The 18,036-nt window shown below is 39.8% G+C and overlaps 1 protein-coding gene across 1 annotated transcript in view; it reads right to left on the reverse strand.

Moving 5' to 3' along the window:
• Positions 1-7,540, reverse strand: part of LOC121383852 (tubulin alpha-3 chain-like) — an 8,029-nt gene extending 489 nt beyond the window's left edge. Inside the window, exons 1-4 of the mRNA XM_041513950.1 lie at positions 7,377-7,540; positions 5,725-5,808; positions 3,451-3,673; positions 2,754-3,082 (exon numbers count right to left, since the gene is read on the reverse strand). Of these exons, the coding sequence (XP_041369884.1) occupies positions 2,754-3,082; positions 3,451-3,673; positions 5,725-5,727 (555 nt within the window). The 5' untranslated portion in view covers positions 5,728-5,808; positions 7,377-7,540. The remainder of the gene's footprint in view (positions 1-2,753; positions 3,083-3,450; positions 3,674-5,724; positions 5,809-7,376) is intronic.
• Between the last annotated feature and the right edge of the window lie 10,496 nt (positions 7,541-18,036).

Genomic DNA, 18,036 nt, shown 5'->3' on the forward strand with positions numbered 1-18,036 from the left:
CCGTGATTTTACTGAAATCAACTATTTTTACAATATGCTTTCGAGAATATTGCTATAAATACCCTAAACGCTCTGGCAAGTTAATTGAGAATAACCCTTTCGTCCTGACATGCCAGAATGGCAGCCACCGTAGGATAAACATGAAAAGGCATGTTACTGAATAGACAGATGATTGGTCCAATATTAAAAATGTGAACGCAACGCAGACGCAAGTAGGCGCACAACGTGCGTTTTTAGACGGATGCGGCAGGAGACGGATGCGTTTGTGCGTCTAAAAATCAAACATGTTTGATATTTGAAAAAATCGACGCAAGCGCTAAAAAAAAACGCAACGCAGAGGGGGTCGCACACGATGCGTTTTTAACTGCGTTCGTACGGATGCGTTTTTTAACGCAAGACGCATGCGTTAAAAAACGCTCGTGTCTGCGCCGGGCATTACAAACAAAGCATCTATATACGTCAGACTGAGTTACCAATATAGAAAACATTATTCCAAGTTAGTAAAATGCCTAACAAGACCAGACGGTCACGTCGATGCAGGTTGTAGCACGAATGTGAACAAAATATAATGTATAATTGTATTTTCAGTTTTTTGAAAATGCAAAAACCACTCTTGTAGAGAAAATGCACTTCTTTCAAAATGTAACTAATGTTAACCACCACCCAACAAAATGTAACTAATGTTAACCACCACCCAACAAAATGTAACTAATGTTAACCACCACCCAACAAAATGTAACTAATGTTAACCACCACCCAACAAAATGTAACTAACGGTTAACCACCACCCAACAAAATGTAACTAATGTTAACCACCACCCAACAAAATGTAACTAATGTTAACCACCACCCAACAAATGTACAAAATGTTAACCACCAACCAACAAAATGTAACTAACGTTAACCACCACCCAACAAAATGTAACTAACGTTAAACACCACCAACAAAATGTAAACTAATGTTAAACCACCACCCAACTAAATGTAACTCATGTTAACCACCACCCAACACAATGTAACTTACGTTAACCACCACCCAACAAAATTTAACTAACGTTAACCACCACCCAACAAAATGTAACTAACGTTAACCACCACCCAACTAAATGTAACTAATGTTAACCACCATCACAACTAAATCCAACTAAATGTAACTAATGTTAACCACCATCCAAAACTAAATGTAACTAATATTAACCACCACCCAACAAAATGTAACTAACGTTAACCACACCCAACTCAAATGTAACTAACGTAACCACCACCCAACTAAATGTAACTAACGTTAACCACCACCCAACTAAATGTAACTAACGTAACCACCACCCAACTAAATGTAACTAATGTTAACCACCACCCAACTAAATGTAACTAATGTTAACCACCACCCAACTAAATGTAACTAATGTAACCACCACCCAACAAATGTAACAAATGTTAACCCACCACCCAACAAAATGTAACTAACGTGTAACCACCACCCAACAAAATGTACTAATGTTAACCACCACCCAACAAAATGTAACTAATGTTAACCACCACCCAACTAAATGTAACTCATGTTAACCACCACCCAACACAATGTAACTTACGTTAACCACCACCCAACAAAATGTAACTAACGTTAACCACCACCCAACAAAATGTAACTAACGTTAACCACCACCCAACAAAATGTAACTAACGTTAACCACCACCCAACAAAATGTAACTAACGTTAACCACCACCCAACTAAATGTAACTAATGTTTAAACACCATCCAACTAAATCCAACTAAATGTAAACTAATGTTAACCACCACCCAACTAAATGTAACTAAATGTTAACCACCACCCAACAAAATGTAACTAACGTTAACCACCACCCACTAAATTAACTAACGTAAACCACCACCCAACTAAATGTAACTAACGTTAACCACCACCCAACTAAATGTAACTAACGTTAACCACCACCCAACTAAATGTAACTAATGTTAACCACCACCCCAACTAAATGTAACTAATGTTAACCACCACCCAACAAAAAAGATTAAAGTTTGTTTTGTTTATGGACACCGCTAGAGCACATTGATTTATTAATCATCAGCTATGGAAAGAAAGAAATGTTTTATTTAACGACGCACTCAACACATTTTATTTACGGTTATATGGCGTCAGACATATGGTTAAGGACCACACAGATTTTGAGATGAAACCCACTGTCGCCACTACATGGGCTACTTTTCCGATTAGCAGCAAGGGATCTTTTATTTGTACTTAGTGGTACTGCGTTCGCTCGATGCACGGTCGGTTTGGGATCGATCCCCGTCGGTGGACCCACTGGGCTATTTCTCGTTCCAGCCAGTGCACCACGACTAGTATATCAAAGGATGTGGTATGTGCTATCCTGTCTGTAGAATGGTGCATATAAAAGATCCCCTGCTGCATAACAACGTTTATTCATATTACCATTACTACCAAACAACTATATAGGGTTGCAAACCAATCTCTTCGCATATTTACATGGATTACAATTCATTTTACCCGAATATCTATCATTTTTGCCCGAATTTGAAGTTTTGCTCCAGCACTAGTGGCAGGGGCAGCCCCCACCCCCATCCTGCCTCGTACGCTTACGTGCAACGAGAAATAACCCAATGGACCAACCGACGGGGATCGACCCTAGATTAAAAGCGCACAAGGCACGCACTTTACCACTGAACTATGTCCTCTCTCCCCCCCCCCCCCCCCCCCCCCTCCCCCACACACACCCTCGAGATTATTTTAAAAGTTCGAACCTGGGGTGCTGGGTATACAGCGAACTCCAGCTTGGATTTCTTCCCATAGTCGACGGAGAGTCGCTCCATGAGCAGAGAGGAGAAACCCGATCCGGTTCCTCCGCCAAAACTGTGGAAGATGAGGAATCCCTGAAGACCGGTGCACTGGTCGGCCAGCTTCCGGATCCTGTCGAGAACGACGTCGACGATCTCCTTGCCCACGGTGTAGTGGCCGCGGGCGTAGTTGTTGGCGGCGTCCTCCTTGCCGGTGATCAGCTGCTCCGGGTGGAACAGTTGGCGGTAAGTTCCGGTACGAACCTCGTCTGGAGAGACAAATCAAAATATTCAATGAATATGTCGACATTTGGTTTTAATTCAAGATGGCGCATTTATGGACAGCCATGCTACATGTGTGCTGTAGTTCGCGGGTTTTTTTTTTAAATATATAATTCTTTACATTAGTTAGGACAATGATTGTGCATTTATAGGGTAAATATTTTTAAACATATTTTAAACTGCGGTTATTTGTTTGTCTGACGTTGGTTACTTTGTCACTTGGTCCAATAAAGAGGCAGCTTGCTGCAGGCTCAAATGGTGCTCCAACCGAAATATCACTGGATTCTTGGAAAATGGCCGCCATGACGTTTGTATTTTCAAAAACAATACAAAGTACACAGCCAAAACTACTGACCTACAACAGTGGGCTCGAGATCGACGAAGACAGCCCGGGGCACGTGCTTGCCCGCCCCCGTCTCACTGAAGAACGTATTGAAGGAGTCGTCCCCTCCCCCAATCGTCTTGTCAGACGGCATCTGTCCGTCAGGCTGGATTCCGTGCTCCAGACAGTACAACTCCCAGCATGCATTGCCGATTTGCACTCCGGCCTGGCCAACGTGGATACTGATACATTCCCTCTGAAGAAGAAAAATTAAAATAGTTTAAAGTAAAACATATGTAGGCCTATGTATACATATTTTTAACATTTTAACACGTATACATGTATTAACGAAAATGCCTTTAACAAAGGCGTCTTATATAGGGGTCTAACGGACAATGCCAGACCCCACCGCGCCAGGGTGGTAACGGACTTTCTCAGACAACAAGGTATCGCCAGGATGGATTGGCCAGCATATTCGCCTGACTTGGCCCGAATAGAGCACGCCTGGGACGAATTAGGCAGGAGAGTTCGGGATAACCATGCCCCTCCGGCCAACCTTCATGATCTGGGTCAACTTCTTATGGCAGAGTGGCAGGCCATTCCCCAAGAGTTCTTCAGACGTCTGATCAACAGCATGAGACAACGATGTATCGAGTGTATTCGCGCCAGGGGTGGATTCACACACTATTAAACGAATGTTCTAATGTGTAAAATCCATGTTTGACAACCTTTAACTTTGACAGCATGTCATGTGACTTTCTTGTATACAGTGACGTTTATTTGTGTTTTTTTGTAAATATGGAACAATAAAAAAAAAAATTGGTGTAGTTTACATCAATCTAATACACTCTGAAACTTATTTGGTTATAAATTTTTGACCCTTAAATTCTTTTGAGTAGTATATATATATTTTTAAATAAAATATACTAAAGTAGACAATGAACGTTTTCACTTCTTAATTTTACGTGTTAAGTGTTAAAATCGACAAATTCAAATAAATATTATTTCGTTTGGAAAGGGTAGTTTGGGGTGGGGGGTTGTTTAACGACATCAAAGATAAAGCATATTGATTTAATAACCATCCGACCCCATACAACCGTAAATAAAATGTTTTGCTCGCGTCGTTAAATAAAACATATCCTATCCTTCCTCCCATCTGCTGTTGGATGTCTAACATTTGGTAATTTTGACATATAATCTTAGAAAGGAATCGGGTGCATGTGCAGGGGGAGGGTATTGGAGGTCGAAACCCTTACTTGCCCAAGCTTAAAAACAATTGAAATGTATTTTTTGAGGGGAGCATGGCCCCATATAAACTTCGCTAAACACAGTCTATAACCCCAGCCCCGCTGAAATCCCTGCACACGCGCCTTGGAAACCCGCTACATTTTTTTTTAGCAAGGGATTGTTTATATGTACCATCCCACAGACAGGATATCACATACCATGGTCTTTTTGTATACCCACCGATGGAGATCGATCCTAGACTGACGGCGATTTCCAAAACCCCCCACCTTTTTAGGTCTAAGTAATGAATAAAAATAACATAGTCTTGAAAAATGTTACGTAAATCGAACACAGTACCCTCTTCCTCTACCCCTAGAACGTTACGTAATTAGCAACACCCCCTTACATGTAACGTGTATGCCAACAGCTGGCCACTGTCAAAATTTCAAGGCAAATCCCCCACTCACCGACCCCTGGAAAGGCGTTGTACCATACCTCTATGGATATAAATATGTTTTGGACCCCTCAATCAAGACAGTTAAATTTGTTCAAAAATTGCGAAATCTCACGTGATCTCTTGTTGGGGAATTCTATACTTGTGATAAGCCAATGAAAACCGAGATCGGTACGAGCCCGTCAAAAGTGTTCCACTTTCAAAATCATGGCTTTGTTTTTGACCTGGATAAGTCAGCGTAGTGAAACCAATGCGGAGTGCGGCGTCATATATGCACCAAACGTAATTGGATTTTCTGTTCTATATGCTTAAATAATAAAAATATTCCAGGGAATGTAGTTTTAAACATTTTAAATAATTTTGGTATAGTTTTTACATGCAATACTACATTTTCCCATTCATTAGCAGGAAGGAATCTTTGTATGTACTTTTCCACATACAGGACGTGCTAGTACGACGGCCCAATTTGTGGGTTGAGAATGAGGTTGATGGGGGGGGGGGGGGGAGGTTGCCACCCAAGCAAGGGCTTCAAGCACACACCTCTCTGATAATAACATTTTTAATACGAATCCAACCTGCTAAGATATTATGATGTTATTTAAAATGTGAATAGAAGTTCTACTTACCATGTTTGCTGTGAAGTAAAGGACGGACGGGTGACAACTAAAATCTGCTCACGTTTACGTTTATAGTTCACTGCGAGACGATACTTATGGGTGGGTAACTATATTTACGTGCCCCTATCCACGAAGGTTCAGGCACGCCCACTGCGGAATTAGCCTCTGACTTCGCCAGTGACTGACTCCGGAGCAGGGGGTGGGGGGGTAAGTTTGAAGTGGGCGGAATTTGGAAAAAAGCCATTTAGTTAGCGCGGACCGACTAGCAGACACTTCATAAACAAGAAGTAACACCGAGTGGGAGCCGTGTTCTGATTGGCTGAATTTCGATTCCTCGGTGAAGCCTGTTTTTTACCTAAGTCTACAAAGAGTACTGCATACCGATACATGTCTGGACTCTAAAATTTTAGCCAAAAATGGTTAAGACTGCTCGGCCGAAAAGTTTTAAGGTGATTTTGAGCAATTGAACGGGCGCCAAAACAAATGCGTTAGACTATTTATAAAAAAATAAACATAAAAATTTTGAACTGCATTCCAAAACATTTAAAGTCTAACTGCCCAATAAAAGAGGTTAGTACTCACGGAGGTAAAGGTTGTTAGGAGGTTGGGGGCTACGGCGAGCCGATGAAGTCGGTGGCGTCCAGTAGTGGAAGATCACGCCGGAAGGGAGACTGCTATCATCTTTGTGATGTGACTGTACTCTGTCCCCGCCCAAGATTTTGAGGACGCGATGTAGTGACGGGTTGTCCATCTCTTTAAGTAGCAGCGCTTGATTGTATCTTCCCTTCCGGCGAACGGTAACGCAAACTGCGGTGATATCCACGTCCACCTGGACTCGATGGACAGCATATTCCCCTTCATCGGACTCGGTCGGTAGCGGACGGTAAACGCTATGTTGCGGCTCACTAATGAGCTGGCGCACGTCCTCGATGTTGATCTTCATCAGCTGATGGAACCGCGGATGGAGTTTGCCGGCCTTCAGTGTCCATGGTCCCTCTGGTTGTTCAACTGGATTCGGCGGTTGAATCGGGCGACTTGGCTTGGCTGGAGTGGCACTCGGGGGAGTGGTCGCCTTCCTCTTAACAACAGCCGTCTTCCGGGCCTGGGTCTCAACGGATGCCACCGGTTTAATCGGCGACAAGTCCGGAAACCCAGAAGTAAAGGCAGGCGGATCGGGTCGGATATATGACGAAGTACAGAGCTCTGAGTCCGGCATATCACTTTCCTCGGTTCCTGCAGAGGGGACGTTGATGACTGGGGCCGAGACCACTTCCATCTTCGTCTTCCTCTTCAGTTGGGCGGCGTTGGGCGGTCCAGCAGACGGAGTCGCTGCCGGCGGTTTAGCCGCCGGTTTTTGTCTCCCCCTGCGCCGCCGCTGGCGCACGTCTCCTCTTCCTCCACCTTCCTTTCTTCGGTGGTACCGGGTCCCCGTACACCAAGGTCACGGAGGCCCGTGACCCGGTGTACGATACCCGGTACTCTAACAGCATTCCGTAGGATTTAAGCAATCCCCCCAGGTGGGGGGGCAGATCGAGAGAACAAGGGCTGACGTCCGTCTTCATCGATGAATAATACAGAATGAACTGAAAAATGCAACTGAAAAAAAAATGCAAAAAAAAAAAAAAAAAAAAAAAAAAAAAAAAAAAAAAAAAAAACGATACTGACCACGAGAACCAGCCGAGCCTGGTTTTATAGCGAGATGTCGTGTTTCCGTCACTACCAACACGCCGTACCCAAGGAGTTACCACACCACGTGATTACAGGTAATCTCTTACAACACTGAGCTGGTCATTAGGGAAATTACATCATTTAGAAACCGACCTGTTTGTTTCGGCTGCGTGCGTCAGGCAGATTTGATTGGTTATTGCCACTGATTGGCGTTAACACAACACGGGAATTACGCGTTTTCCCCGCTTGTTATGTAATGTATGTTTTCACCTTCATCGGTGTGAAGATGTTTCTTCCATCGCAGAACAGAACAGAACAGAACTTTATTACACTCAGGCCGTTACACAACGGCATATGAGGAACATGATATATAAACTGTAGTGACAAGATAGGGTTTACAGGAGACAATAGTACAATAGTATTAATACAAATGCAATAAAGTAATAGAGACAATAGTATAATACAAATGCAATAGAATAATAAGGAATAATATAATACAATTAGAATAAAGTAATGTAATGTCACATTATTGTAATTCCTACCAAATGTGCTAATCAGACATGCGCACACATATATACATGTATACTTGGGTAGTAATAAGACATTGTACATAATTCATATACATATATTTTAGGGTTTACTGCATTTATTAATAATTTCTTTTATTAATTTACATAATTTCTTGAGAACACTTATTTTGCTATTCGTCATTAGTTGTTTAAATTTCAGCGTACTTGGTTTATTATAATAATATGGCTTAAGCAAATTTTTACGGGAGTTAGTGAAATAAGTACATGTGAATAAATAGTGAAATTCGTCTCCAATATCATTATTGTTACATAATGTGCACGTTCGATCTTCCACTGGGGTGTTGTTCCAGCGTCCTGTTTCGATTGGTAAGTAGTGATTAGACGTTCTAAATTTGAGTAATATAGTCCAACATGTTTGTGGTAATATAATAAGATATTTTTCTAATCTAAGGTTTTCCTTAAATATAGTGTACGTTTTACCTTTTGATGATAAAGTTATGTTTGTATTCCATTGTTGTAAATACTGGTCGTTTTGTCTTAATTTTACTTGATTAAGAAGTATTTTTACGGATGAAAAGTTCCGTGACATCCAAACATTTGTCATGCCTAGCTGGTTAAATATATCTTCGACCATTTTTATCCATTTATAACTATATCCATTAACAGAAGAGTCGTGTAACATTAATTCATGCAGTAAAAACGATGATTTTGTTTGTTTACCAGATACGATACGGGCCCAAAAACTTATAATTCTTTGTTGAATAATTAGTTTAAGGGGTCTTCTTCCTAGTTCTTCATATAACATGAATAGCGGGGTGCCTTTTTTAACTGGTAAGATGTGTCTTAGGAATTTTATATGAATAGTTTCAATGATATCGATGTTTTCATAACCCCATATTTCGCACCCGTATAAGAAAATCGGGAGAACAATGGAATCAAATAGTTTTAATTTGCATTCTATTGAAAAGTTATTGTCTTTAGATTTAGACAGAACAAAGTACATTGCTTTTGTTGCCTTTTGAGTTAGTAGTTTTTTGCTTGTATTAAATTTATTTAGTTTGGTAAAAGTAATACCTAAGTATTTATATTCTTTTACGTTTTCAAGCACATCATGTCCAAGTGTAAAACCTTTCTTGTAATCATTACTGGTGCCATTGAAAATGATTATTTTAGTTTTACTTGCATTTACTTTGAGTTTCCATTTATTGCAATATTGTGAAAAGACATTTAGGGATTGTTGTAAGTCAGAGGCGTTTGATGCGAGAAGCGCAGTATCGTCAGCATATAATAAACATAAAAAGTAAAGAGCTGTTTTTTATCGAACGTTTCATCTCTATCCAGGGATACCCCAGTACAATTTTGGCTTTTTAAGTAATTATCTAGATCATTTAAATAAAGGGAAAACAGGACAGGCGACAAATTTTCTCCTTGTCGGACACCGATGTTGTATGGAAATAGCTCAGAGGTTTCGGTTTTTGTACAAATACATGACTTTATTCCTTGATACATTTGATAAATTATTTTAAAGAATTTTCCATTAATATTATTTTCTAACAGTTTCTGCCATAGGCAAGTTCTAGAAATAAGATCAAAAGCTTTTTGGAAATCTACAAAAGCACAAAATAATTTCCTTTTTCTTGTCTTTAAAAGTTCTATCAGAGAATGTATATTAAATAGATGGTCGGTAGTAGAGTAGCCTTTTCGGAAAGCAGTCTGAGATTCATTCAGTATATTATTTTCTTCAATAAAAGCATTTAATCGGTTATTTAAAATTGTGGTGAACAGTTTAGAGATGCAACAGAGCAATGTTATTGGTCTATAATTTTCTGGTAACGAACGATTTCCTTTATTTTTAAAAATGGGTTTAATTACTCCAGTCAACAATTCATTGGGAAAAACACTATTGTCGAAGATTATGTTAAACAGTTTAATATAGATTGGTAGTACTATGCCGGCAGTTGTTTTAATGTATTCATTAATGATATTGTCGATTCCAGGTGCCTTACCGTTTTTCAGTTGTTTTATAGCATTTAATATTTCATTTTCTTCAATTCTACTGTTTAAAACATTTTCACTATCTGAGTCTATGTTATTAAAGTTTATTTTTGTTTCGTTATCGTCCGATTCGCCTTTGTTTAGAGTTTGGAAAAAATGATAGAAATCATCTAACGGTGGTAAGTTATTATCTTCGTTAGGTCGTTTAAGTAGTTTGTAAAAAGCTTTTGGGTCGTTTGTCCTCAATTGTCGCATTTGTTTTTCAATATTAAATCTTTGGACGGAATGTTCTTTCAGCAAGGACTTTTTATACGTTTTACTTGCATTAATTAATCTTTGTTTATTTTCTAAAGTTATTCTAAATAAGATAATAAAAATAACACACTAGACATTGGAATACATCTTATTTGCTTATTGTACGCTGACGATACTGCTTTACTAGCAACAAGTGCGGTCAATTTACAACACACGTTAAATATATTCGATCAATATTGTAATAGTTGGAAACTTAAAATAAATACTACAAAAACAAAAGTCTTAATTTTTAATGGAAATTCTAAAGATTATAAATATACTTTTAAGATTGGAAAAACTACTCTCAAAAATGTCAAAGAATACAAATATTTAGGTGCCATTTTTACTAAACTAAATAAATTCAAAAATACTAAGATTAGACTTAAACAACAGCGACATTTTACAATACACCTCTACTTTGTTACATCGCAGAATGCATCTATATGATTAATACACATATCTCTATAATGTAATATCATGTATTTATATTATTAATAGACATATCTTTATAATGTAATGTAATGTAATGTAAGGTAATGTATTTGTATTTGTATTCATATATGTACCAAGCAATGTATTCCTATTATTTGTATCCTCCTGTTAACCATCTTGTCAAAATCAGAATATGCATGTTCCTCTTACGCCGTTGCATAACGGCCTGAGTGTAATAAAGTTCAGTTCAGTTCAATTCAGTTCAGGTAGTAAGCAGCGAATCTGGTGGGGACACAAATCTCTCCTCTTTGGTCAGTTTAAAAAAGCCAAAACATTTCAGAGATTCAATACATACTTTAAAACACACGCGTATGTAACATGAATTAGACTATTTGAATAACGTTATAAAAGGCGAAGTGTAATTGGTCGATATTTAAATTGTTATTTATAGATGAAATGTCACCTGGACATGGGAGTCCATGCAATGCTGTTAGATCTACTGGTGAGACCCAGTAGAGCTAATTTTAATCAGATTGGTGGTAAAGCGTTCGCTTGATGCGCGGTCGGTCCAGGATCGATCCCCGTCGGTGGACCCATTGGGCTATTTCTCGTTCCAGCCAGTGCTCCACAACTGGCGTAACAAAGGCCGTGGCATGTACTATCCTGTCTGTGGGATGGGGCATATAAAAGATCCCTTGCTGCTAATCGAAAAGAGTAGCTCATGAAGTGGCGTCAGCGGGTTTCGTCTCTCAATATATGTATGGTCCTTAACCATATGTCTGACGCCATATAACCGTCAATAAAATGTGTTGAATGCGTCGATAAATAAAAAATCCCCCCCCCCCCCTCCCCAGGATCCTGGAGGTAGCTCAACCCAGAGAATCAAACCCAAAGTGCAAAGACCCCCCCCCCCCCCCCCCCCCCCCACCGGCGCGTGTACAGGGAGTGGGTGTAGGTGCTCAAGCAAATGTTCTACTTTTTAAAATATATTTCCAAGGAAGCATGTCTTGACGTCACCTAAAACTTCACTCCCCACAGTTTAGACAACCCTGCTAAAACTTCATTCCCCACAGTTTAGACAAGCCTGCTAAAACTTCACTCCCCACAGTTTAGACAACCCTGCTAAAACTTCACTCGCCACAGTTTAGACAACCCTGCTAAAACTTCACTCCCCACAGTTTAGACAACCCTGTTAAAACTTCACTCGCCACAGTTTAGACAAGCCTGCTAAAACTTCACTCCCCACAGTTTAGACAACCCTGCTAAAACTTCACTCCCCACAGTTTAGACAACCCTGCTAAAACTTCACTCCCCACAGTTTAGACAACCCTGTTAAAACTTCACTCGCCACAGTTTAGACAAGCCTGCTAAAACTTCAAAAGCCTGCTAAAACTTCACTCCCCACAGTTTAGACAAGCCTGCTAAAACTTCACTCGCCACAGTTTAGACAACCCTGCTAAAACTTCACTCCCCACAGTTTAGACAACCCTGCTAAAACTTCACTCCCCACAGTTTAGACAAGCCTGCTAAAACTTCACTCCCCACAGTTTAGACAACCCTGCTAAAACTTCACTCCCCACAGTTTAGACAACCCTGCTAAAATTCATGCAGACGCGCCTGCCCCACCCACCCCTTAACAACAACAACAACAACAACAAACAAACAAAAACAAACGAACAAACAAAAACAAAATAAACGACAACAAACCCCAAAACGAAACAAATCAACAACCAAAAGACTCCCCAGAACACTCGAATAGCATACACATCTAATCAGTGTAACTAAACAAAAATCAAATTCGTCGTCCATTGTAGCAGTACCCCTTTTCTCGTTCCACCCAGTGCACCACGACTGTTATATCAAAGGCCGTTGTATGTTATATCCTGTCTGTGGGATGGTGCATATAAAAGACCCCTTGCTACTAATGGAAAAATGTAGCGGGTTTGACATTCATTAGCCGATGATCAATAAATCAATATGCTCTAGTGGTGTCGTTAAAAAACAACAAAAACAAAACAGTATTCATTTAATCAGCTGCCAATTCTTTACAAAAAAGAAGTTCGTTTTGTTTAACGACACCACTAGAGCACATTGATTTATTAATCATCGGCTATTGGATGTCAATCATATGGTCATTTTGACACAGTCATAGAGAGGAAACCCGCTACAGTTTTTCCATTAGTAGCATGGAATCTTTTATATGAACCATTCCACAGACAAGATAGCACATACCACGGCCTTTGATATACCAGGCTGGCACTGGCTGGAACGAGAAATAGCCGAATTGGCCCACCGACAGGATCGATCCCAAACCGACCGCGCATCAAGCGAGCGCTGCAGCACTAGGCTACGTCCCGCGCCTGTTATTTCCAGTTTCGCCACCCACCCCTGGAAATATTGCAGCGGACGCCCTTGGTATTTGGGGCGGGACGTAGCCCAGTGGTAAAGCGCTCGCTTGATGCGCGGTCGGTTTGGGATCGACCCCCGTCGGTGGGCCTATTGAGTTATTTTTCGTTCCAGCCAGTACACCACGACTGGTATATCAAAGGCCGTGGTATGTACTACCCTGTCTGTGAGATGGTGCATATAAAAGATCCCTTGCTGCTAATCGAAAAGAGTAGCCTATGAAGTGGCAATAGCGGGTTTCCTCCCTCAATATCTGTGTGGCCCTTAACCATATGTCTGACGCCATATAACCGTAAATAAAATGTGTTGAGTGCGTCGTTAAATAAAACCATTTCCTTCCTTCCCTTGGTATTTTCCCATAAGACGATCAGTAAGCCGCTACTGGTGTGTGTAATGAACTCACCGAGGTGCAAGCGTTCACTTGCTGCCATTACATATAGAATGCTCGAAACTTTCGTGGTATATGAGCATGTAAAAAATGTCAAGTCAAGCCATTACATATATCGTGGTTTAAACCGTGTGTGTTGTTTTGTAACAGCCAGGACATTAAAGCGATATAAACCTAAAACAAAACAAGTCTTTACCACCAGCCTCATTGGTATCAATATAATGGGGTTAAAACCACTACATCGACTTTTCTCTGTTTGTATTGATCTTTAGAAACATTTTGTACATAATTAAAATTTGTAGCCGATTTTATAAATGTTGTTCTTATGTGACAGAGACAGAAACACACACACACACACACACACACACACACACACACACACACACACACACACGATGTTGATAGTGTTTATGTAGACTTTTGTAATATTGTTCACATAGATAAACTTCATCATAAACCGGCCTTGGTGGCGTCGGGGTTAGGCCATCGGTCTACAGGCTGGTAGGTACTAGGTTCGAATGCCAGTCGAGGCATGGGATTTGTAATCCAGATACCGACTCCAAACCCCGAGTGAGTGCTCCGCAAGGCTCAGTGGGTAGGTGTAAACCACTTGCACCGACCAGTGATCCATAACTGATTCAACAAAGGCCATGGTTTGTGCTATCCTGTCTGTGGGAAGCGCAAATAAAAGTTCCCTTGCTGCCTGTCGTTAAAGAGTAGCCTATATGGCGACAGCGGGTTTCCTCTAAAAACATTGTCAGAATGACCATATGTTTGACGTCTAATAGCCGATGATAAGATAAAAAAAAATCAATGTGCTCTAGTGGCGTCGTTAAATAAAACAAACTTTACTTTCATCATAGAACTGTTCATATATAATTTGCCGAAAACAGATCTTGCCTTTTAATGCGCGCGCGTGCGATCGCGCTCGTACAGCGCACGTAATTTCAATCTGGCGAGTGTAAAAAATAACGCACGTTGCACCTAAAATAATTTTGTATATTGATTGCCACTATTATCCTGTTCAATTATTTAGACCCAAAGTTTTTTGGAAATGTTACGTTTATTTCCTATTCGATATTTGTTTTCTTTGCATTTACATGAAAACAAACCCAAACCCCGACATTAAGTTGACTTAATTCCACTTTTTAAAAATCTCTGTGTGTTCGGAATGCACGTTATTTCTCCTATAAATAACTAAGGTCATTTGCATATCAAAAGATTGGGATCTGAGGCTACGTGAAGGCCATTATAGCTTGTTTCACTAAATCAAGGTTATTATTGTTTTGCAGTGTGTAACAGCATTGTCTAATCTTTCCGTTAAACATAGATGTAAACAAACAGAACATGTAACCCTTTCTTGTAGGTGCATTATATTTAATAAATTTAGCTAATGTATTATGTATTTTTATTTTATTATATCAATTCTATATTAGCATACCATACCTAACCTAACACAACTGAGGTGTAGCACAGTAATAAACACAAATCACCTCACACACCGCAGGAATGTGCTTTCCAAATTTAAAAATAAATTTAATGCAGGGGCGGACCCAGAAGACCGGGGGGGGGGATAAAATGTCAAAGGCCACCAACATCAAATAATAATAAAAATGTTATTTAATTTGCCTCTAAATTGGGAACTCATACGTGTATATATATATATATAGTATTTATGGTGGTGCTAGGGGCTGGGGTTTGGGGGTGGGGTGTTACATTTGTAATGCGAAAAACCAAAGGGCTATTGTTCGGACTCGTATGGGTTCAACCACTTTTTCATCCCGCATACACAGCCCTGAATGTCCAAAATACGATAGCATTGCTTGGTCAATAACATCATTATTTCGATCTATGACTGCACGTGCTATTGTAGCAATGTGTAAACCACGTAAAATACAAGTTAGGTAGGGTATATAAATTCATTGAAAATGTATTAGTCGACATTCTTGTTATTGTTATTTGAGGAAAAATATGGGTAAATCGAAAAACACTTCAGTTGATGTAAAATCGTGTATTAAGAACGTTTTCGATTATTTTGAAGATGAATATCAGCGCGGTAGACCTAGGTATGCTTCTTATCGAATTGTCGATCGAGTTGCCGCTGCACTTAAAGTTTCGGTTTCAACAGTAAAAAGAACTGTGAAAAATCTAAGCTCTACGAATCCGAGCACAGAAATCACTGTTAAAAAAACGACCGAAAACTCATCGATTTATTTGATAAAGATGTTATTAGACGACGAGTATACAGATTTTATAGAGAGGGCGAATTACCTACATTACATAAGATTAACGTGGCTTTAAGGGAGGAATGTGGAATCAACATATCCATGTCAACTTTACGAAGAACACTCCATGACCTCGATTTTAAATACCAACATATGTCTACAACCGGAAAAGTGATTTTTGAGGACGCCAATATATCAGACAGAAGACTGTCCTATCTCCATGAAATATCCAGTTTACGAGAACAGGGGTATTTAATAGTGTACCAAGATGAGACCTGGGTGAATGTCAACCACACAACATCCCACCACTGGACAGATATCCACCCGGGCACAAGTACCGCCAATCACCTGCCGAAATCAGACGCTGCTGATCGAGTTCCTAAACTCTGTTCGGTGACTGGGAAGGGGAAAAGACTTATTATTTGTCATGCTGGCTGTGATAAATATGGATTGATAGATGGCTGTGAATTGATCTTTGAGGCTAAACAAACAGACGGAGACTATCATGGTGAGATGAATCATGACAATTTCATCAAATGGTTTGAAGAACAACTTATGCCTTCTCTACCAGAACCTTCTGTTATCGTCATGGATAACGCAAGCTACCACAACAAATTAACTGAGATTACACGATGTCCTGCACTAAACGCTAAAAAGGAAGAAATTCAGTCGTGGCTACGAAACAAAAATATACCTTTTGAGAGTAACATGACAAAGCCAGTTCTTTATGAACTTGTGAAAAGTAACAAATGTGCAAAGCAATTTGTTACTGATGATATTGCTGAACGCCATGGGCACTTGTGTCTAAGACTGCCGCCAAGACATTCTGAACTCAATCCGATAGAACTGATCTGGAGTCAAGTTAAAGGGCACATAGCTCGTAATAATGATGGTAAAATGACCACGGTGCGGAGAGAACTTGCACATGCACTGAACTCTGTCACACCTACACACTTCTCTAACGCAGTTAAACATGTAATAAAGATCGAAGAATTAGAAAACAAAATAGTTTTATAAGAAATAAAACACCCCCTGTGATAGTCCCCCTTAACGAAGATAGTGATGAAGAAATGAGTTCGTCGACTGATTAAGTTATTTCTCCATACCCATCAGGAGTATTACTTTAATGTATGCATGAACTATTTAACACCAAAAACAATTTATTTCCATATCATTCACTATCAAACAACCTAACAACCTATAAACTAATCGACTAGAAATGCATATAGACTACACATACATACGAGAGAAATGTTTATTTAACGACACACTCAACGCATTTGATATACGTTTATGTGGCGTCAGACAAAACGGTTAAGGACCATTATGACAGTAAGAAAGAAACTCGCTACCGCCACATGGCCCACTGTTTCCGATAAGCAATTTTGATAAGCAATAAGGGACGTTTTATATGCACCATCCCATAGACAGGATAGCACATACCACAACCTTTATACATCAGTTGTGGTGCACAGGCTGGAACTAGACACAACCCAATGGGACCACCATGTGGGATCGATCAGTCGACCTACAATGAGCGAACGCTTTACCTCTGATCTACGTCCCGCTCCATATACAAAAGAAGCCTTAAGTGGGGTTGGGGTTGTGCAGAGGGTCACACCTCCACCAATCGCATGCATACCATATTCTTCTCTCTCTCTCCCTATAACCATAGATTAAAATATGTTGAGTGCGTCGTTACATAAATCACGTCTCTCTCTCTCTCTCTCTCTCTCTCTCTCTCTCTCTCTCTCTCTCTCTCTCTCTCTCTCTCTCTCTCTGTTTGTCTGTCTCTCCCTTCAGCGCGAACCGCTTGTGTATTACACAATATAATTATAATATTTGATACATATATTTTTTTCAAACTGAGGTTTTGTCACTTGAACTCCCCACCTGAATCCGCGCCTGCTTCATGTTTACAGATATTTTCTTAAATATAGGTCATACTACGATTTGTGCGGATAGGACGATAGAACCGAACGTTAGTTTGAAACGCACTATAGAATGATGCTTTTGATATGCAAATGACCTTAGTTATTTATAGGAGAAATAACGTGCATTCCGAACACACAGAGATTTTTAAAAAGTGGAATTAAGTCAACTTCGTGCATTTTATATGATGATTTGTATATAAAACCTGTCGGGGTTTGGGTTTGTTTTCATGTAAATGCAAAGAAAACAAATATCGAATAGGAAATAAACGTAACATTTGCAAAAAACTTTGGGTCTAAATAATTGAACAGGATAATAGTTACCTTATGTAGCTGATAGAAAGATCCGTTTAATAATACCAGAAAAAAAATGTTACGAGAACGGTAGTGTCCATGCAATATTTTAATATATGACTGGTACTTATATTTGCTATACAAATCGGAAAACACAA

Source organism: Gigantopelta aegis, chromosome 10 (assembly GCF_016097555.1).
Source record: "Gigantopelta aegis isolate Gae_Host chromosome 10, Gae_host_genome, whole genome shotgun sequence".
Classification (NCBI taxonomy): Eukaryota; Metazoa; Mollusca; class Gastropoda; order Neomphalida; family Peltospiridae; genus Gigantopelta; species Gigantopelta aegis.